General features: G+C 44.4%; 1 protein-coding gene across 5 annotated transcripts in view; it reads right to left on the bottom strand.

The window, feature by feature from the left end:
- Positions 1-2,223: 2,223 nt before the first annotated feature.
- The window catches only part of LOC110500394 (adenylate cyclase type 4), a 46,778-nt gene continuing 26,277 nt past the window's right edge, over positions 2,224-22,724 (bottom strand). For all 5 annotated transcript variants that reach the window (XM_090214460.1, XM_090214462.1, XM_090214461.1 and 2 more), the window contains 7 exons: positions 18,712-18,796; positions 18,276-18,434; positions 17,582-17,728; positions 3,959-4,066; positions 3,463-3,577; positions 3,061-3,185; positions 2,224-2,934 (listed from right to left, as the gene is read on the bottom strand). In XM_090214460.1, the coding sequence (XP_090070586.1) occupies positions 2,818-2,934; positions 3,061-3,185; positions 3,463-3,577; positions 3,959-4,066; positions 17,582-17,728; positions 18,276-18,434; positions 18,712-18,796 (856 nt within the window). In that variant the 3' untranslated portion in view covers positions 2,224-2,817. The remainder of the gene's footprint in view (positions 2,935-3,060; positions 3,186-3,462; positions 3,578-3,958; positions 4,067-17,581; positions 17,729-18,275; positions 18,435-18,711; positions 18,797-22,724) is intronic.

Genomic DNA, 22,724 nt, shown 5'->3' with positions numbered 1-22,724 from the left:
AATCATGTCCAATCAATTGAATTTACCACAAGTGGACTCCAATCAAGTTGTAGAAACATCTCAAGGACGATCCATGGAAACAGGATGCACCTGAGGTCAATTTCGAGTCTCATAGCAAAGGGTCTGAATACTTATGTAAATAAGGTATTTCTTTTTTCTATTTTTTATAAATTTGCAAAACATTCTAGAAACCTGTTTTTGCTTTGTCATTATGGGGTATTGTGTGTAGATTGATGAGGATGATTTTTATTTAATCCATTTTAGAATAACATAACAAAATGTGGAGAAAGTGAAGGGGTCTGAATACTTTTCGAATGCTGTATATTGCTTTGTATTTATTTCTAGCGCCACCCCAGGGATAACACTCTTGATAGGCGCCCTGCTTCGAAGATCCATACATGACACATTTCAATCCGACATATTCTTGAGGCGCAGAGCACTCTCCTTCTGTTCCATAGAAACACACACAAAAACAAAATACGCCCAGTTCTCATAATTCTCATCTACGCCATCTCATCCAACGCATCCACAATTTTAAATGAGATGTCAAGCGGTTCTCCCAGGTAATAACAATGATCCAAAACCCTTATTACAACCCAATTGTTTTTTTCCTTTTGCATTCGCCACTGTAATCCAATTCTTCTCCCTCTCATCTCCGTTCTTCACGCCATCTAATCAAATTCAAACAGAACATCCGTTTCGTCCATTTCCACCTTCTTACTGTCGCTTTTCACTGTCATTGTGGGAAAAACACAAAAACACATACACAAACACTCGCTTTCAAACGCACACACACACGGACACACACACACACACACACACACACACATACACACATGTAAATAGTGCCACATGCACACAAACACATTCAGTTGGCCTTGCTGTTTAGATTTTTGTTGTCCTTGATGTGTTTTGTTTTTGCATTGTTGTTTTCCTTATTTTTTTATTTGGTTCCTTTTGTTGGTTGTTGGTGCATCAGGTTTGCTGGTTTTGGTTGGGTTTGAGGGGGACGGTGGCTTAGTGGGGGTGGAGATGGGAGTGGTTGCTAAATTACGGCTTCACTGCAGGTAGATTATATGTTTTAAAGTTCAATAAATAAAACATTTTATTATTATTTTTTATTAGAAATTCAGGGTTAGTTAAGATAACATAGTGGTGTGTAGTGGCCCCACACTCCACCTGTCAGTAGGTTGCGATCCGCTAATAAATACTTAAAGAAGAAGACACAGGGAGAAGAGAGAGAGAGAGAGAGAGAGAGAGAGAGAGAGAGGGAGAAGAAGGGGAAAGGGAGAGAGAGAGAAGAAAGGGAAAGGGAGAGAGAGAGGGAGAGAAAGAGAAGAAAGGGAGAGAGAGAGAAAGAAAGGGAGAGAAGAGAGGGAGAGAGAGAGAAGAAAGGGAGAGAGAGAGAAAGAAAGGGAGAGAAGAGAGGGAGAGAGAGAGAAGAAAGGGGGAGAAAAGAGGGAGAGAAGAGAGAGAGTGTGTGTAGAGGAGGGGGGGCCCAAGTAAAATTACACTGGTTCCATATCATTGATCATCAACCCCCCCCCCCCCCCCACAGTATGTATGTGCAGATGTAGAATCTTAGTTTGATCATTTTTTCACAGCAGGAAAATAATCCTGCAGCAACAGGAAATGTGAATTATTGTGTGGATTATAATTTCTTGATACTTTTGTAAGGGTTGATCAATATTTGGTTAGGGTGAAGTCTGACATTTTAAAGTGGAAATTATAATACATTACAAGTTTCCTTTTTCTGTTGTGTAGGAAATTCCCGGCAACAACAGGGTGATCAAATGAAGATCCTACACCTGTATATATTCAGAGAAGACAATTGTCGCAACTGAAGAGCCTTTGTCTGCCTTTCAATGAGCAGGAAATGATGTTGGTGTAAGTATACCCATGCCAATAAAAATGCTTATTTTAACTTACTGTAGGGGGTGTGTACTTCCGAGTAGGAACAAAACAAACAATAAATAATAATAATTTGAATAAATGTTGTTTGTTTTCTGTTATTCCATATCCAATTTTGGCACAATAAATAAGAAAACAAGTCCATTTCCCGATTTTGTTTTTTTCAAATTCATAAAGGTTTTCAAATTCAGCTGTTTTCTGTTTTTCCACTCTTTGTTTTGACTCTGAAAATCAGAATATTGAAACGTACACAGGCCAAAGAGGCAAGTGATGATCAGTTCTTTGAGGTCGAGAGATGCTCTGAAAAGTCCATTTTAGCATTTTTTTGGGAAATCAATTCAAAATTCCAAAATATAGTTTAATATTGAATTCACGTCATCTTGCTTCACCAAACTATCATACGTCGAAACAATTGTTTAAATACGACATATTTCTACACGTCCAGTGCTTCACAGGTTCCTGAAACGTTATGAGTAAAAGGAAATACACACATTTTCATGAGCTTACAAAAACATCAATGCAATTTGGTATTTGGTAGCGTACACAGAAGCACAACCTTCCACATCTTAGTTTATTTCTATGTACATTCATATACTGTATGCCCAGGCGTGCTTATAAAGTCATTCAGAATAGACAAAATACATCAATCTCTTTTAAAAAACAAAATGAAAAACATTGATCTGAAATTACACGATCAAAAGTTCAATACAGTACGTTATAATGACATCTGTAATTGGTTTAACATATTCCTCCAAAAGACAGCACCTCCTTCCTCCTAATGCAGCATCCCCGTTCACAGCATTACTGCATGAGAATAAATAAGGACGACTGAAGGTCAGAGTTTGATGTGTGGCTGGATGGGTGACGACGATTGGTTGGAGAGGTCAGAAGAGAGAAGATGATTGGTCAGTCGGTGTTGATGAAGTAGGTTGTAAGTTCTCCCTTGCCCTTGACGGTGATGACTCCTCTCTTGGTCACACTGAAGCCAAAGGTCTTCACCACCTGCGCTGTTTCCTCTGTCACCTGTAGAGGGAGACAGAACCATTTAACAAGCGCTCTCTCTCATTCAAAATGTTTCTCCCCTCTCTCCAACCCATCACTCTCGCTGTCTCTCCCTCCCCTCTCCATCTCTCTCCATCTCTCTCTCACCTGGATCTTGTCTAGTACTCCGGTGCTGTCCATCCTACTGGCCACGTTCACAGAGTTCCCCCAGATATCATACTGTGGTTTGTGGGCTCCGATCACCCCCGCAATCACTGGACCATGGTTTATCCCTATAAAAGGCAAAAGAGAAAGTTAGTTGGGAGGGGGGAGATGGTTATCAAATCAAGGGAGTTTAGTTGTAAAAGTCTCAATCTCTTTTTGTCGTCCGTTGATTCCGTGCATCCTTTCTCAACCATATTGAAAGAGAAAGTCCAAGGTCCCTCCTGTCTGACCTTCTTCTCCAAATACATTTTGAGAAGCAGGCAAGGAGAGAGGATGCACGTAATTGAGGAAAGATGAATTGAGTCCGTATCTTTCTTGTCCCTCTGGCCATACAGACAGACTCACCGATGCGTAGCTTAAAGCTGTTGAAGGAGTGTTGGTTGATGGACTCCAAGTTGTTCTTCAGAGCGATGGCAAACTCTACCATGCTGCGCACATGGCTGTAGGACACATCACAGTCCTGTTGGTGGAGACAGAGAACACTCAGTCAGAATCAATTGTGAGCTCAGAATTCAGTCTTGGTTTAACCAGGCTCTGAGAACACACTGAATCAGAACACTTAGTTAGAATCCATACAGGCAGACAGACTAGAGACCGTGTTCGAATAAATACTTCAGACATGGATTTCCTCCTTCCTAACTTCCAAGAGTTAAGAGCTTTCACTTCATTGATGTGACCATGTTTGATTGGGGGAATGCAATAGGATAATAAGTAACCTTTCTTTTGCTTATCCAATCATCACTATCTTAGAGAAGGGAGTAAGTAAGATTGTGTTTTTACAAGTATTTGAACAGGACCCAGTGAGGCAGAACAAAGCTGTATACAATAGGCTACTACCAACCTTTCGCTCGTCCCCTATAGCAGGATTGGTCAGACCAGCAGCTGCCATGTAGGTGCTGCCAATAGTCTTAATCTTCTCCACAGAACAGAACTTTGGCTTTGAGAGAAGCTGTTAGAGAGAGAGAGAATAGAGAAGGGGGCATAGAAAGAGAAAAGGGGTAAGGTTTGGTGACAAGACTAATGGTCGGTTCATTGTTAGATTACCAGTTAAAAAAAAAAAAACTCCTGTCCCTTCTTCCGTCCTGAGTAGTTCCAGACCAAGCTCTGAAATGACCCTCAGTTCAAAAGTAGTGCATTATATAGGGCGGCCACCCCCAGGGGTACGCACAATGCCGTTGGCGGTACATCAAATAAAAATGTTATTCACATTTTCACACAGTCCATTTCGATTTTCCAACAAGGCTTTACATTTGGGTGATGTTTTTTTTTCTCGCCCGAGTAGCCTCGTTTCCCTGCCAAAAATATAATGAAACCATCTAGTGTTCAGCAAAGTAACAACACAATGTCAAATACAGGCATCCTAGTCAAATAATTAACATCCAATCACATTAATCGTTACTCTCTCGCGGGAATTCCACTAACGGTCTGTATGTATGGTTAAAAAAAGTAAGACCTGCGTCCTTAGAGATACATACCAGCAGTACTACACCTGCACCTGTCGACAACACAAGTTGTTCTGCTTCCACGAGCACATCCAATGCTAGCATCAGTAATTCTGCATGTGTTGCTAGCCCAGCTAGCATGGACACTGACAATTGTGAATCTGATGCAGCCGAAGAGCTACTGCCCCTTTACCCGGGAAAGCACCGAACAGGCCGAAGAGGCCCAAATATGACGAGAACTACATTGATTTGGGGTTCACTTATACTGGGAGTGGTGCCTTTCCTCAGCCACAGTGTGTTATATGTGCCAAAGTACTATCTCACAACTTGATGAAACCTTCACTCTTGCGTAGACGTTTAGAGCGAGAATTAAGACGACTTTCGAGTAGTAAGGCATTAATAAAAGCAACAGATACCATTAATAAGAAGGGGCTAGAAGCGTCTTATATGGTGAGCTCCCGAGTGGCTAGGACAGGCAAGCCCCATGCTATTGTGGAGGACTTCATTCTTCCCGCTGCCGCGGATATGGCTGGGACAATGCTGGGGGAAAAGGCCCCAAAAACTATACAGACAATGCCTTCATCAAACAACACTGTTTCACAACGCATCAGTGACATGGCAGGAGATGTTTTGAAACCATTACTGCTTCGTAACTTCACAAGCCAGTGAATTGTATGCGTTACAGCTGGATGAGTCAACAGACGTGGCGGGCCTGGCACAGCTGGTATATGTCCATTACGTTTATGGGGGGTCAATTAAGGAAGACATTCTCTTATGCAAACCACTGGAAACCGAGACAACAGGAGAGGATATTTTTAAAGTACTGGACAACTTTGTGACATCAAATGGACTTTGGTGGTCAAGATGTGTTGGTATCTGTACTGATGGCGAAAAAGCCATGACAGGTTATGTTATGGTGCGTGAATGAGGACCCAAAAGCGAATTAACAAACAGAGTACTTTAATGACGAACATACGTGGGCTCAGATGGACAGGTAGATTCCGACAGGACAGGACAAGGTTGCAGCACACACGATGATAGTCTGGTTCAGGCATGAGACACATAAACAAACAAACAAGAATCCGACAAGGACAGGAGCAGAAACAGAGACAGATATAGGGACCTAATCAGAGGGAAAAAGGGAACAGGTGGGGAACGGGGTGAATGGGTAATTAGGAGGAGACAAGGCACAGCTGGGGAAAAGAGGGGGAGAAAAGGTAACATAACAACGACCAGCAGAGGGAGACAGGGTGAAGGGAAAGGACAGAGACAAGACAACATGACAGTACCCCCCCACTCACCGAGCGCCTCCTGGCGCACTCGAGGAGGAAGCCTGGCGGCAACGGAGGAAATCATCGATCAGCGCACGGTCCAGCACGTCCCGAGAGGGAACCCAACTCCTCTCCTCAGGACCGTACCCCTCCCAATCTACTAGGTACTGATGACCACGGCCCCGAGGACGCATGTCCAAAATCCTACGGACCCTGTAGATGGGTGCGCCCTCGACAAGGATGGGGGGGGGGGGGGGAAGACGAGCGGGGGCGCGAAGAACGGGCTTGACACAGGAGACATGGAAGACCGGGTGGACGCGACGAAGATATCGCGGCAGAAGAAGTCGCACTGCGACAGGGTTAATGATTTGAGAGATACGGAATGGACCAATGAACCGCGGGGTCAACTTGCGAGAAGCCGTCTTAAGGGGAAGGTTCTGAGTGGAGAGCCAAACTCTCTGACCGCGACAATATCTAGGGCTCTTCGTTCTACGCTTATTAGCAGCTCTCACAGTCTGCGCCCTATAACGGCAAAGTGCAGACCTGACCCTCTTCCAGGTGCGCTCGCAACGTTGGACAAAAGCCTGAGCGGAGGGGACGCTGGACTCGGCGAACTGAGATGAGAACAACGGAGGCTGGTACCCGAGGCTACTCTGAAAAGGAGATAGCCCGGTCGCAGACGAAGGAAGCGAGTTGTGGGCGTATTCTGCCCAGGGGAGCTGTTCTGACCAAGACGCAGGGTTGCGAAAAGAAAGACTGCGTAAGATGCGACCAATAGTCTGATTGGCCCGTTCTGCTTGACCGTTAGACTGGGGGTGAAAGCCGGAAGAGAGACTGACGGAAGCCCCAATCAAACGGCAAAACTCCCTCCAAAATTGAGACGTGAATTGCGGACCTCTGTCCGAAACGACGTCTGACGGAAGGCCATGAATTCTGAAAACATTCTCGATGATGATTTGTGCCGTCTCTTTAGCAGAAGGAAGCTTAGCAAGGGGAATGAAATGAGCCGCCTTAGAGAACCTATCGACAACCGTAAGAATAACAGTCTTCCCCGCTGACGAAGGCAGTCCGGTGACAAAATCTAAGGCGATGTGAGACCACGGTCGAGAGGGAATAGGAAGCGGCCTGAGACGGCCGGCAGGAGGAGAGTTACCGGACTTAGTCTGCGCGCAGACCGAACAAGCAGCCACGAAACGACGCGTGTCATGCTCCCGGGTGGGCCACCAGAAACGCTGGCGAATGGAAGCAAGCGTACCCCGAACGCCAGGGTGACCGGCTAACTTGGCAGAGTGAGCCCACTGAAGAACGGCCAGACGAGTAGGAACGGGAACGAAAAGAAGGTTCCTAGGACAAGCGCGCGGCGACGGAGTTTGAGTGAGTGCTTGCTTTACCTGCCTCTCAATTCCCCAGACAGTCAACCCGACAACACGCCCCTCAGGGAGAATCCCCTCGGGGTCAGTGGAGGCTACTGAAGAACTGAAGAGACGAGACAAAGCATCAGGCTTGGTGTTCTTAGAGCCCGGACGATAAGAAATCACGAACTCGAAACGAGCGAAAAACAGCGCCCAACGCGCCTGACGCGCATTAAGTCGTTTGGCAGAACGGATGTACTCAAGGTTCCTATGGTCAGTCCAAACGACAAAAGGAACGGTCGCCCCCTCCAACCACTGTCGCCATTCGCCTAGGGCTAACCGGATGGCGAGCAGTTCGCGGTTACCCACATCATAGTTACGTTCCGACGGCGACAGGCGATGAGAAAAATACGCGCATGGGTGGACCTTGTCGTCAGAGAGGGAGCGCTGAGAAAGGATGGCTCCCACTCCCACCTCTGACGCGTCAACCTCGACAACGAACTGTCTAGAGACGTCAGGTGTAACAAGGATAGGAGCGGATGTAAAACGATTCTTGAGGAGATCAAAAGCTCCCTGGGCGGAAACGGACCACTTAAAGCACGTCTTGACAGAAGTAAGGGCTGTGAGAGGAGCTGCCACCTGACCGAAATTACGGATGAAACGACGATAGAAGTTCGCGAAGCCGAGAAAGCGCTGCAGCTCGACGCGTGACTTAGGGACGGGCCAATCAATGACAGCTTGGACCTTAGCGGGATCCATCTTAATGCCTTCAGCGGAAATAACAGAACCGAGAAATGTGACGGAGGAGGCATGAAAAGTGCACTTCTCAGCCTTCACGAAAAGACAATTCTCTAAAAGGCGCTGGAGGACACGTCGAACGTGCTGAACATGAATCTGGAGTGACGGTGAAAAAATCAGGATATCGTCAAGGTAAACGAAAACAAAGATGTTCAGCATGTCTCTCAGGACATCATTGACTAATGCCTGAAAGACAGCTGGAGCGTTAGCGAGGCCGAAAGGAAGAACCCGGTATTCAAAGTGCCCTAACGGAGTGTTAAACGCCGTCTTCCACTCGTCCCCCTCCCTGATGCGCACGAGATGGTAAGCGTTACGAAGGTCCAACTTAGTGAAAAACCTGGCTCCCTGCAGGATCTCGAAGGCTGAAGACATAAGAGGAAGCGGATAACGATTCTTCACTGTTATGTCATTCAGCCCTCGATAATCTATGCAGGGGCGCAGAGACCCGTCCTTCTTCTTGACAAAAAAAAACCCCGCTCCGGCGGGAGAGGAGGAGGGGACTATGGTACCGGCGTCAAGAGCTACAGACAAATAATCTTCGAGAGCCTTACGTTCGGGAGCCGACAGAGAGTATAGTCTACCCCGGGGGGGGGGTGGTTCCCGGAAGGAGATCAATACTACAATCATACGACCGGTGTGGAGGAAGAGAGGTGGCCCTGGACCGACTGAACACCGTGCGCAGATCGTGATATTCCTCCGGCACCCCTGTCAAATCACCAGGCTCCTCCTGTGAAGAAGAGACAGAGGAAACAGGAGGGATAGCAGACATTAAACATTTCACATGACAAGAGACGTTCCAGGAGAGGATAGAATTACTAGACCAATTAATGGAAGGATTATGACAAACTAGCCAGGGATGGCCCAAAACAACAGGTGTAAAAGGTGAACGAAAAATTAAAAAAGAAATGGTTTCACTATGATTACCAGAAACAGTGAGGGTTAAAGGTAGCGTCTCACGCTGAATCCTGGGGAGAGGACTACCATCCAGGGCGAACAAGGCCGTGGGCTCCTTTAACTGTCTGAGAGGAATGTCATGTTCCCGAGCCCAGGTCTCGTCCATAAAACAGCCCTCCGCCCCAGAGTCTATTAAGGCACTGCAGGAAGCTGACGAACCGGTCCAGCGTAGATGGACCGACAAGGTAGTGCAGGATCTTGAAGGAGAGACAGGAGTAGTAGCGCTCACCAGTAGCCCTCCGCTTACTGACGAGCTCTGGCCTTTTACTGGACATGAAGTGGCAAAATGACCAGCGGAACCGCAATAGAGACAGAGGCGGTTGGTGATTCTCCGTTCCCTCTCCTTAGTCGAGATGCGGATACCTCCCAGCTGCATGGGCTCAGCACCCGAGCCGGCAGAGGAAGATGGTAGTGATGCGGAGAGGGAGGCGACGGAGAGCGCAAGCTCCTTTCCACGAGCTCGGTGACGAAGATCAACCCGTCGCTCAATGCGAATAGCGAGTTCAATCAAGGAATCCACGCTGGAAGGAACCTCCCGGGAGAGAATCTCATCCTTTACCTCTGCGCGGAAACCCTCCAGAAGACGAGCGAGCAAGGCCGGCTCGTTCCAGCCACTGGAGACAGCAAGAGTGCGAAACTCAATAGAGTAGTCTGTTATGGATCGATTGCCTTGACATAGGGAAGACAGGGCCCTGGAAGCCTCCTCCCCAAAAACAGATCGATCAAAAACCCGTATCATCTCCTCCTTAAAGTCTTGATACTGGTTAATACACTCAGCCCTTGCCTCCCAGATTGCCGTGCCCCACTCACGAGCCCGTCCAATAAGGAGAGATATGACGTAGGCGACACGAGCAGTGCTCCTGGAGTAAGTGTTGGGCTGGAGAGAAAACACAATATCACACTGGGTGAGGAACGAGCGGCATTCAGTGGGCTCCCCAGAGTAACACGGCGGGTTATTGATTCTGGGCTCCGGAGATTCGAAAGCCCTGGAAGTGGCCGGTGGATCGAGGCGGAGATGGTGAACCTGTTCTGTGAGGTTGGAGACTTGGGTGGCCAGGGTCTCAACGGCATGTCGAGCAGCAGACAATTCCTGCTTGTGTCTGCCTAGCATCGCTCCCTGGATCTCGACGGCTGAGTGGAGAGGATCCGAAGTCGCTGGGTCCATTCTTGGTCGGATTCTTCTGTTATGGTGCGTGAATGAGGACCCAAAAGCGAATTAACAAACAGAGTACTTTAATGACGAACATACGTGGGCTCAGATGGACAGGTAGATTCCGACAGGACAGGACAAGGTTGCAGCACACACGATGATAGTCTGGTTCAGGCATGAGACACATAAACAAACAAACAAGAATCCGACAAGGACAGGAGCAGAAACAGAGACAGATATAGGGACCTAATCAGAGGGAAAAAGGGAACAGGTGGGGAACGGGGTGAATGGGTAATTAGGAGGAGACAAGGCACAGCTGGGGAAAAGAGGGGGAGAAAAGGTAACATAACAACGACCAGCAGAGGGAGACAGGGTGAAGGGAAAGGACAGAGACAAGACAACATGACAGGTTAGACATATTGGAGTGGTAACGCGCGTGCAAGCTGTTGCTCCCAACGCCACTTGGGTACACTGCAGCATCTACCGAGAGGCTGCCAAGGTGATGCCTGACAGCATGAAATACTTGTTGTACACTACAGTGAAAATGGTTAACTTTGTTAAAGCAAGGCCCCTGAACTCTCGTGTATTTTCTGAATTATGCAATGATATGGGCAGTTACCATGTAACGCATTTACAACATACAGAAGAGTGCTGGTTATCAAGGGGCAAAGTATTGACACATTTTTTTTTTAAATTGAGAGATGAGCTTAAAGTTTTTTTTACTGACCATAATTTTCATTTGTCTGAATGCTTGCATGATGACGAGTTTCTCACACAACTGACCTATCTGGGCGATGTTTTTTCTGGCCTGAATGACCTGAATCTAGGATTACAGGGACTCTCTGCAACTACAGTGGTTCCTCCTTTAAAAGTTGCGAGCTTACGCCGTGGGACTTAGCGGTACCCAGCGTCACGGCTTCATTGTCAGATTTTTTAAAAACTTTACGGAAAAAGCATAATCTGAGAACGGCGCTCAGAACCCAAAACAGCCAGAGGAATATCTGCCATTTTGGAGTCAAAAAAGCTAGAAACAACACAATAAATATTCACTTACCTTTGATGATCTTCATCAGAAGGCACTCCCAGGAATCCCAGTTCGACAATAAATGACTTTTTGTTCCATAACGTTCCTTCATTTATGCCCAAATAGCCACTTGTTGTTAGCGTGTTCAGCCCAGTAATCCATCTTCATGAGGCGCAGGCACTTCGTCCAGACAAAAACTCGAAAAGTTCCGTTACAGTCCTTAAGAAAAATGTCAAACGATGTATGGAATCAATCTTTAGGATGTGTTTAACATAAAACATCAATAATGTTCCAACCGGAGAATTCCTTTGTCTTCAGAAAAGCACTGGAACATGAGGTAACTCTGTCGGGAGTACGCGTCATGAGACCAAGGCTCTCTGCCAGACCACTGACTCAGAGGTCTCATGAGCCCCTCCTTTATAGTAGAATCCTCATTCAAGTTTCTAAAGATGGTTGACATCTAGTGGAAGCCGTAGGAAGTGCAACTTTATCCATATCTCAATGTGTATTCGGTAGGCCAAGCTTTGAAAAACTACAAACCTCAGATGTCCCACTTCCTGGTTGGATTTTTCTCAGGTTTTCGCCTGCCATATGAGTTCTGCTATCCACTCTAGGATAGGGGACGCTTGCGTCCCACTTGGACAAAAGCCAGGGAAAATGCAGTGCGGCAAATTCAAATAAAATGATATAAAAATCAAACTTTCATTAAATCACACATGTAAGATACTAAATTAAAGCTACACTCGTTGTGAATCCAGCCAACATGTCAGATTTTAAAAAGGCTTTTCGGCGAAAGCATAAGAAGCTATTATCTGATGATAGCACAACAGTAAATAAAGAGGGTAGCATATTTCAACCCTGCAGGCGCTACACAAAACGCAGACATAAAATATAAAACATGCCTTACCTTTGACAAGCTTCTTTTGTTGGCACTCCAATATGTCCCATAAATATCACAATTGGTCCTTTTGTTCGATTAATTCCGTCCATATATATCCAAAATGTCAATTTATTTGGCGCATTTGATCCAGAAAAAAACAGCTTCAAATTTGCGCAACGTCACTACAAAATATCTCAAAAGTTGCCTGTAAACTTTGCCAAAACATTTCAAACTACTTTTGTAATACAACTTTAGGTATTTTTAAACGTTAATAATCGATCAAATTGAAGACGGGTCTATCTGTATTCAATACAGGAAGACAACAAACCAACGCTACTTTTCAAGTCTTGCGCAACTCTCAACAGTGTTACCCAGTTCCTAGATGGCCGTAATTCTTCATTGCACAAAGGGATAACCTCAACCAAATTCCAAAGACTGGTGACATCCAGTGGAAGCGGTAGGAACTGAAAATAAGTGCCTAAGAAATATTGTTTCCCAATGAGAACTCACTGAACAGACAGAGACCTAAAAACAAAAAATCTGAACGGTTAGTCATCGGGGTTTTGCCTGCTACATAAGTTCTGTTATACTCACAGACATGATTCAAACAGTTTTAGAAACTTCAGAGTGTTTACTATCCATATCTACTAATAATATGCATATCTTATATTCTTGGCATGAGTAGCAGGAAGTTGAAATTGGGCACGCTATTTATCCAAAAGTGAAAATGCTGCCCCCTATACCTTAAGAAGTTATACTCACAGACATCATTCAAACAGTTTTAGAAACTTCAGAGTGTTTTCTATCCAATACTAATAATAATATGCATATATTAGCATCTGGGACAGAGTAGGAGGCAGTTCACTCTGGGCACGCTATTCATCCAAAAGTGAAAATGCTGTCCCCTATCCCAAAAAGGTAAATAAAGAATTGTCTAATAGCTGAGCTAGGTGTGACCCCCCCCCCCCTCCCCTCCCCTCCCCAACTTGCAACAAATCATTTGTATCTACCTACACACGGCTAATGTTCTGGGGGAAAAAATGGTATATATATATATATATATATATATATATATATATATATTTGTCATGGCTGCCGAGTGGCGCAGTAGACTAAGGCACTGCATCTCAGTGCAAGGGGCATTACTACAGACCCTGGTTCGAATACAGATTGTATCACATTTGACCATGATTGGGAGTGCCATAGGGAGGTGCACAATTGGCCCAGCGTCATCCGGGGTAGGCTGTTAATGTAAGTAAGAATTTGTTCTTACCTGACTTGCCTTGTCAAATAAGGGTTACATTTTATAAACAACTGGCTGCAACCGTAGCGCAATCAATAGGAGGGGAACAGTGGCTGGTGCTGAAAATATAGCTAATTTGTTATGCAAGTGTTGCACACCAACAGATGGAGAAAACCTACACCAGTCGAGCAATTCATTTCAACAATAATCTTCTTTACAAACAACAAGAGGGCTTAATTGGAGTCTATTTCTTTGGAGCCTAGACTTATATGAAATAACTTTACTGGCTAAGGTAGGCTATGAGTGTCATGCCCTGACCGTAGAGATCTTTTTATTCTCTATGTTTGGTTGGTCAGGGTGTGACCCGGGTGGGAAACTCTATGTTCTGTGTTTCTATGTTTTGGCCGGGTATGGTTCTCAATCAGGGACAGCTGTCTATCGTTGTCTCTGATTGGGAATCATACTTTTTCCTTTTGTATTTTGTGGGTAGTTGTCTTTGTTAATGGCCTGTATAGCCCTAGTAAGCTTCACGTTCATTTTTGTTGTTTCTTGTTTTGTTGGCGACATTTATATTAAAGTAAAATGTACACTCACCACACTGCACCAAGGTCCGGTCATTTCCACGAAGACGGCGATCGTGACAATGAGGCTTAACAGCCTAATAGAAGTAGGATTTGTTTTATTAGGCCTGCTTACAATTGCAACTGGTCAAAAATGTAGCATCCTACATAAAACAATCATTTCAAGAAAAAAAGTCTGCATGTTCCAACTAAAACAAAAGTATTTGATCCCCTGCTGATTTTGTACATTTGCCCACTGACAAAGAAATGATCAGTCTATAAGTAGGTAGGTATATTTGAACAGTGAGAGACAGAATAACAACAAAAAAATCCAGAAAAACGCATATCAAAAATGTTATATTTTGATTTGCATTTTAATGAGGGAAATAAGTATTTGACCCCTCTGCAAAACATGACTTAGTACTTGGTGGCAAAACCCTTGCTGGCAATCACAAAGGTCAGATGTTTCTTGTAGTTGGCCACCAGGTTTGCACACATCTCAGAAGGGATTTTGTCCCACTCCTCTTTGCAGATCTTCTCCAAGTCATTAAGGTTTTGAGGCTGACGTTTGGCAACTCGAACTTTCAGCTCCCCCCACAGATTTTCTATGGGATTAAGGTCTGGAGACTGGCTAGGCCACTCCAGGACCTTAATGTGCTTCTTCTTGAGCCACTCCTTTGTTGCCTTGGCCGTGTGTTTTGGGTCATTATCATGCTGGAATATCCATCCACGACACATTTTCAATGCCCTAGCTGAGGGAAGGAGGTTCTCACCCAAGATTTGACGGTAAATGGCCCAGTCCATCGTCCCTTTGATGCGGTGAAGTTGTCCTGTCCCCTTAGCAGAAAAACACCCCCAAAGCATAATGTTTCCTCCTCAATTTTTGAAGGTTGGGATGGTGTTCTTGGGATCATAGGCAGCATTCCTCCTCCTTCAAACACGGCGAGTTGAGTTGATACCAAAGAGCTCCATTTTGGTCTCATCTGACCACAACACTTTCACCCAGTTGTCCTCTGAATCATTCAGATGTTCATTGGCAAACTTCAGACGGGCATGTATATGTGCTTTCTTGAGCAGGGGGCGCTGCAGGATTTCAGTCCTTCACGGCGTAGTGTGTTACCAATTGTTTTCTTGGTGACTATGGTTCCAGCTGCCTTGAGATCATTGACAAGATCCTCCCGTGTAGTTTTGGGCTGATTCCTCACCGTTCTCATGATCATTGCAACTCCACGAGGTGAGATCTGCATGGAGCCCCAGGCTGAGGGAGATTGACAGTTATTTTGTGTTTCTTCCATTTGCGAATAATCACTCCAACTGTTGTCACCTTCTCACCAAGCTGCTTGGCGATGGTCTTGTAGCCCATTCCAGCCTTGTGTAAGTCTACAATCTTGTCCCTGACATCCTTGGAGAGCTCTTTGGTATTGGCCATGGTGGAGAGTTTGGAATCTGATTGATTGCTTCTGTGGACAGGTGTCTTTTATACAGGTAACAAACTGAGATTAGGAGCACTCCCTTTAAGAGTGTGCTCCTAATCTCAGCTCGTTACCTGTATAAAAGACACCTGGGAGCCAGAAATCTTTCTGATTGAGAGAGGGTCAAATACTTATTTCCCTCATTAAAATGCAAATCAATTTATAACATTTTTGACATGCGTTTTTCTGGATTTTTTTGTTCTTATTCTGTCTCTCACTGTTCAAATAAACCTACCATTAGAATTATAGACGGATCTTTTCTTTGTCAGTGGGAAAAGGTACAAAATCAGCAGGGGATCAAATACTTTTTTCCCTCACTGTAACTAAAAAAAGTGCACCTTTGTAAATCCCAAACTCTAAAAGTAGTTGAAAAGGTAGATACAATGCAAAGGGACCAGGATGACTGATCCGTGTAAAGGAAAGAATGAATGAGGCCATGTATCGTGAGATTTTGAGTGAAAACCTCCTTCCAACAGCAAGGGCATTGAAGATGAAACGTGGCTGGGTCTTTCAGCATGACAATGATCCCAAACACACCGCTAGGGCAACGAAGGAGTGGCTTCGTAAGAAGCATTTGGAGTGGCCTAGCCAGTCTCCAGATCTCAACCCCATAGAACATCTTTGGAGGGAGTTGAAAGTCCGTGTTGCCCAGCAACAGCCCCAAAACATCACTGCTCTAGAGGAGATCTGCATGGAGGAATGGGCCAAAATACCAGCAACAGTGTGTGAAAACCTTGTGAAGACTTACAGAAAAAGTTTGACCTCTGTCATTGTCAACAAAGGGTATATAACAAAGTATTGAGATAAACTTTTGTTATTGACCAAATACTTATTTTCCAACATAATTTGCAAATAAATTAAAAATCATACAATGTGATTTTCTGGATTTTTTTTCTGGATGTTATGCTCTTAGTGTAACCTTTATTTAACTAGGCAAGTCAGTTAAGAACAAATTCTTATTTACAAGGACAGCCTACTCCTCCTTCCCCATCGGGAAATTTACCCACGCGCCCTGCCCGCACGACACAGGGATTCTTTAGCTAAATAGACCAGTACTGTACTCCCGACCGTCACGTTGTACAGAGCCATATTTTCCATTCTATCTTAACGGAAACACCATAATATTAATCAAATTAATTAAGCCAAATTTCTTAAAATCAATGCCATTTACTATGTTATTACAAAAAAGGTTTTAAAAAAAATCTCTGGTAATGCAAATATAGAAGACTATAAAATGCTTCTCAAAGACGCCCTCTGGTGGTCAAACTAGCAGTAACTTGCAGTAACAGAAAAAATGGCTGACAATTAAATAACATGCCACAGAATGCTGCAGCAGCCCGCAAGGTGTGCTGCAGTATGACACAACTGTTAAAGGAGCAACCACTGTATAGTCAATGTGCGGGACAAAATTGAGGCTATGATTAAGAAGTTGGAGCTCTTCTCTGTCTGCATTAACAAGGACAACACACAGGTCTTTCCATCATTGTATGATTTTTTTGTGTGCAAATTAACTCAAGCTTACGGACAATGTCAAATGTGATATAGCGAAGCACCTGAGTGAGTTGGTGTGCAATTACGCAAGTACCTTCCCGAAATGGATGACACAAACAACTGGATTTGTAATCCCTTTCATGCCCTGCCTCCAGTTCACTTATGGATATCTGAACAAGAGAGCCTCATCGAAATTGCAACAAGCGGTTCTGTGAAAATCGAATTGAATCAGAAGCCATTGCGCTCAGAGTATCCTGCCTTGGAAAATCGTGCTGTTAAGACACCGATGCCCTTTGCAACCACGTACCTATGTGAGAGTGGATTCTTGGCCCTCACTAGCATGAAAAATAAATACAGGCACAGACTGTGTGTGGAAAATGATTTAAGACTGAGACTCTCTCCAATACAACCCAACATTTCAGAGTTATGTGCATCCTTTCAAGCACACCCTTCTCATTAACCTGAGGTAAGTTATTCACAATTTTTGCTGAACAAATAAGGTTTTAGATGTAAGATGGCTAAATAAAGAGCAAAATTATTGATTATTATTATATTATTTTTTGTGCCCTGGTCCTATAAGAGCTCTTTGCCACTTCCGATGAGCCGGGCTGTGACAAAAACTCGCACTCATTCTTATGTGTAATAAATGTATCGTATAGTGTGTGTGTGGCAGGCTTACAATGATGTCAAAAAACAACATTTGAGAGTGCGCTGACCCTGGTGCTATAGAGGGGGGTGCGCAGCTGGAGGTTGAATGTTTGAAGGGGTACGGGACTATAAAAAGTGTTGGAACCACTGATATAGGAAATAACGTGGCATTTTTGTACCTCGTCAAAGTCTGAGATGATCTCATTGAGGAAACGTAAACACTCCAGTCCATCTCGGTTCACACTGCTCTCGCTGTAGAACTCCTTAAACTGGGGTACCGAGGCGAACATCACACACACACAGTCACATGATTGGCTGTACAGGTCCTGCAACACACCCACAAGACACACATTATATCACAACACTGATACAAACACGTTATATACACACACACACACAAAACACGTTATAACGTCATATCACAACCCACACACATTTCACAAGCACACACGTCATATCCCAACACATACACGTTATATACATACACAAACATATTATATGCATGTACACACACACACACACACACAATAATGACGCCTCGCTTCGTCCTACCCAAGGCCTTGGTATTTGCATAGTCATTTACATGTTTTTTTAGCATGATGTGGCCCTAACACAGTTACAGCATTGTTGCTGGTGGTGGAGCCCATTTGCCTCACTGACCACTACCCACTGTACTCTCCAGACCTAGGTTCAAATACTATTTATATCGTTCAAATACTTGCTTTACCCTGCCTGGAGTGCCAGGTAAGTGTTTTTTTTCCTATTGGTTCCATTGCAACAAGCAAGCTTAATCAAACACAGCGAAAGTATTGAAAATTATTGCAAATAGTACTTGAACCCAGGTCTGACACTGACACACACAAGTTGACTTACCTGGTTGCGTATGGTCTTGCCCATGAATTTAGATGCTACATGAAGAGGCAGGACATTCTTCAGTAGTAGTTTGTTAACATTCTCCATGGTCTCCATCTCAACCCTCTCAGTTCTGAAACACTGCTGCAGTAGGAACTCCACGCGACAGCCCAACTCGTCCTGACGAACACACACATCGTTAAACACACATATACACACTCAAACACACACACACACACACACACACACACACACACACACACACACACACACACACACACACACACACACACACACACACACACACACACACACACACACACAATTTAAACACACACGCATAGAGTAAATATACACAAACACATATACAAGCAGAAAGGCATGGACGCCACAAGCACGAACACATGCTGAAAGCAAGCACGCACGTATGAACACACACTCAGATACGTCCCCTTACCTGTCGTGCCAGTATCAGGCATGTAAAATAGAAGATGAACAGCCAAACTCCAGCCATGATCTTAGGCTCCTTTAGGACTCCAGGCCTGTGGGAACACACACACACGCACACACACACACACACACACACACACACACACACACACACACACACACACACACACACACACACACACACACACACACACACACACACACACACACACACACACACACACACACACACACACACACACACACACACACACACACACACACACACACACACACACACACACACACACGTAAACACACACTTTGAGACACTTTGAGATCATCCCTCTCTCCTTTGTTCTCTCTGTCATGCCACAGTCTTTCTTAAAACGTACTCAAACAAACACGCATATACTGGTCTGACTCAGCCCAGGTCATTAGAGTTTCATAGCTTTTTTCTGAGTCCAGAATGTGAATCCCAGACGATAGTAGCATTTTCCCTTTATTTGTTCAAGCAGCCCATACAAAGGCCCAAGGAGATAACACCGCCTCAGGCTTCATGGACTAATGTATTGAGATACTCTCTGTGTTATGTTCCGTAACACCAAAGTGTATCGGGCAGTTACTAAAAGTGTGTGTGTAAGTGCAGGTGTACAGTTGAAGTCAGAAGTTTACATAAACCTTAGCCAAATACATTTAAACTCAGTTTTTCACAATTCCTGACATTTAGTCCTAGTAAAAATTCCCTGTCTTAGGTCAGTTAGGATCACCACGTTATTTTAAGAATGTGAAATGTTAGAGTAATAGTAGAGAAAATGATTTATTTCAGCTTTTATTTATTTCATCACATTCCCAGTGGGTCAGAAGTTTACATACACTCAATTACTATTTGGCACTGCCTTTAAATCACATATGTCAGAGTCAAGGCCCGCGGGCCACATCCGGCCCGCAAGAAGGTTTTTTACGGCCCCTGGGATGATCTTGATTTATTATTAGAACCGGCCCGCAGCAAGCCGGCAGCCCGCAGATCTTTTACACGCACCAATACTACATTTCCCACAATGCAAAGGTGACGCACCGAGCAGTAGGCTGCTTCATTTCAATATTTATTGGCACAGCAGTCGTCAGCATCACAGTAAAATTAACTTTCAGATACCCATCAAAAATGGCAAAACGGAAGGTGGATACTGAGAACCGGGGGTTTCAAACAAGGTGGGAGTCGGAGTATATGTTCACGAAGGTAGCTGGAAAACCTGTGTGTCTTCTGTGTGGAGAAAGTGTGGCGGTACTGAAAGAGTATAATCTGAGACGACATTATGAAACGAAACACGCGGACAAAAACAAGAATATGGACATGGAACAAAGGCTACAAAAGGCAGAGGAATTAAAACGAGGCCTCAAATCTCGACAGGCTCTGTTCAAAAAAGCCAAATCACAAGGCCAGGCTGCTGTCAAGGCCAGTTTTATTTTGGCAGAAGAGATCGCTAAATCAGCCCGGCCATTTACGGAGGGGGATTTCATCAAAAACTGCATGATTAAAGTTTGTGACGAAGTTTGCCCAGAAAAAAGGCAACTCTTTTTAAATGTGAGTCTGAGCAGAAACACCATTGCCGAGAGAGTAGACCAGTTGTCCATCAATCTAAAAGAGCAGCTTGTGAAAAAGGGAAAAGATTTTATTGCATATTCCTTGGCTGTGGATGAGAGCACCGACATTTCTGACATTGCCCAGTTGTCAATTTTCATCCGCGGAGTGGACTCCAACCTAAGCGTGACAGAGGAGTTTTTGGCTTTACGTCCTATGCATGGCACAACTACGGGGCATGATTTGTATGAAGAGGTGTCAAGATGTGTAAATGAGATGGAGCTGCCTTGGGAAAAACTTGTGGGTTTGACAACCGACGGAGCACCTGCGATGTGTGGACACAGGAGCGGACTGGTGGCGAAGATACGGGAAAAGATGCAAGAGGAAAACGCGACAGGTGAGCTGACAGCTTATCATTGTATCATACACCAGGAAGCGTTGTGCGGTAAAGCCTTGAAAATGGAGCATGTAATGAGCATCATCACGCGCACAGTTAACTTTATCAGAGCCAAAGGTTTGAATCACCGCCAGTTCAAGGCATTTCTGACGGAGTTAGAAACGGAGCATGGTGATTTGCCTTATCACACAGAGGTGCGATGGCTAAGCCAGGGAAAGGTGCTTCAAAGATGTTTCGAGCTTCGTGAGGAGATTTGTCTGTTCTTGGACAGCAAAGGGAAAGACACAACACAACTCCGAGACGAAATGTTTCTGTGTGAAATGGCTTTTCTGTGTGACATTACGAGTCATCTGAATGCAATAAACTTGCAGCTGCAGGGTCGGGATCGTGTCATCTCTGATATGTACAGTACAGTGAAGGCATTTAAAACCAAACTGACTCTGTGGGAGACGCAGATGCGGAAAGAAAATTTGAGCCACTTTCCCAGCTGCCAGACCATGAAAGAGAAGCTCTCTACCAGTGCGTTCCCGAGCACACAGTTGGCTGATAAAATAGGTATGCTTGCCGCTGACTTTCAACGCCGATTTGCTGACTTTGAAGCACAAAAAAGCAGGTTGGAACTGCTCGGTAACCCATTTGCTGTTGACGTGGAAAGCTCACCACCAAACCTCCAAATGGAGTTGATTGACCTCCAATGCAATGATGCACTGAGGGCAAAATATGCGGCAGTGGGTGCTGCGGAGTTCGCCCGTTTCCTCCCCGGCACAATGCCCCAGCTGCGCATCCAGGCTGCTCAAACGTTGTCTATGTTTGGCAGCACATACCTGTGTGAACAACTGTTTTCTTTGATGAACCTGAACAAAACATCACACAGAAGTCGACTTACTGCTGAACACCTCCACTCAATTCTGAGGATTTCTTCAGCTCAGAGCCTTACCCCGAACATTGATGAACTTGTGGAAAAGATGGGACACCACCAAGTATCACCCTCAACCTCAAACAAGTGAACATTACTGTGCAATCACATATTTAGAGTTTTTACTCAGTTCAAGTTTAAAAGTTAAAATTTAATATTTGTTTTCACTGCATGTTACTTCTCCTTAAACAAAGTGTTGTTTTTGATTAATAGATTTTTGCACTTTATTTTTTTGTATTTCAATCCAATTATATTTTAAAAATATTTCAGTTGAGTGGATGATAGAAAATTGCTATTATTGTTTTTTCTTTGAAGTAAATTTAGCCCACTTTTGCTAAAATAGAAAATATAGTCTACTGATGGTGCCTTGAATACCGGTTTCTTTCATTTAATGTTCATGTTATGGGGATATTTATATAAAGGAAATTTGTCTTTTGTGTCTGTTGAAAATTAAAGATTACTGACAGAGCCATAAGAAAATATTGCTTTATTTATCTGATCATATTGTAATATATTTGTTAGGTTTTCAGTAGGTTCAATTAGGTTCACTAGACTATATGCGTCATTTAAAAAATTTTCAATGAACATTCGAACAGTCCGGCCCTCGTCTTGTAGCTGATTTTTTTATTTGGCCCTCCGTCCATTTGACTTTGACACCCCTGCTTTAAATTGTTTAACCTGGGTCAAACGTTCGGGTAGCCTTCCACAAGCTTCCCATAAGTTGGGTGAATTTTGGCCCATTCCCCCTGACAGAGCTGGTGTAACTGAGTCAGGTTTCTAGGCCTCCTTGCTCCCACACAGTTTTTCAGTTCTGCCCATAAATGGTTTACGGGATTGAGGTCAGGGCTTTGTGATGGCCACTCCAATACCTTGACTTTGTTGTACTTAAGCCATTTTGCCACAACTTTGGAAGTATGCTTGGGGTCATTGTTCATTTGGAAAACCCATTTGCGACCAAGCTTTAACTTCCTGACTGATGTCTTGAGATATTGCTTCAATATATCCACATAATTTCCACCCTCATGATGCCATCTATTTTGTGAAGTGCACCAAGTCCCGCCTGCAGCAAAGCACCCCCACAACATGATGCTGCCACCCCGTGCTTCACGGTTGGGATGGTGTTCTTCGGCTTGCAAGGCTCCCCCT

The sequence above is a fragment of the Oncorhynchus mykiss genome, chromosome 21, assembly GCF_057628025.1.
Source record: "Oncorhynchus mykiss isolate SJ-2025 chromosome 21, ASM5762802v1, whole genome shotgun sequence".
Classification (NCBI taxonomy): Eukaryota; Metazoa; Chordata; class Actinopteri; order Salmoniformes; family Salmonidae; genus Oncorhynchus; species Oncorhynchus mykiss.
The sequence above is the reverse complement of the archived record's forward strand: the minus strand, read 5'-3'. Positions and strand labels throughout refer to the sequence as shown.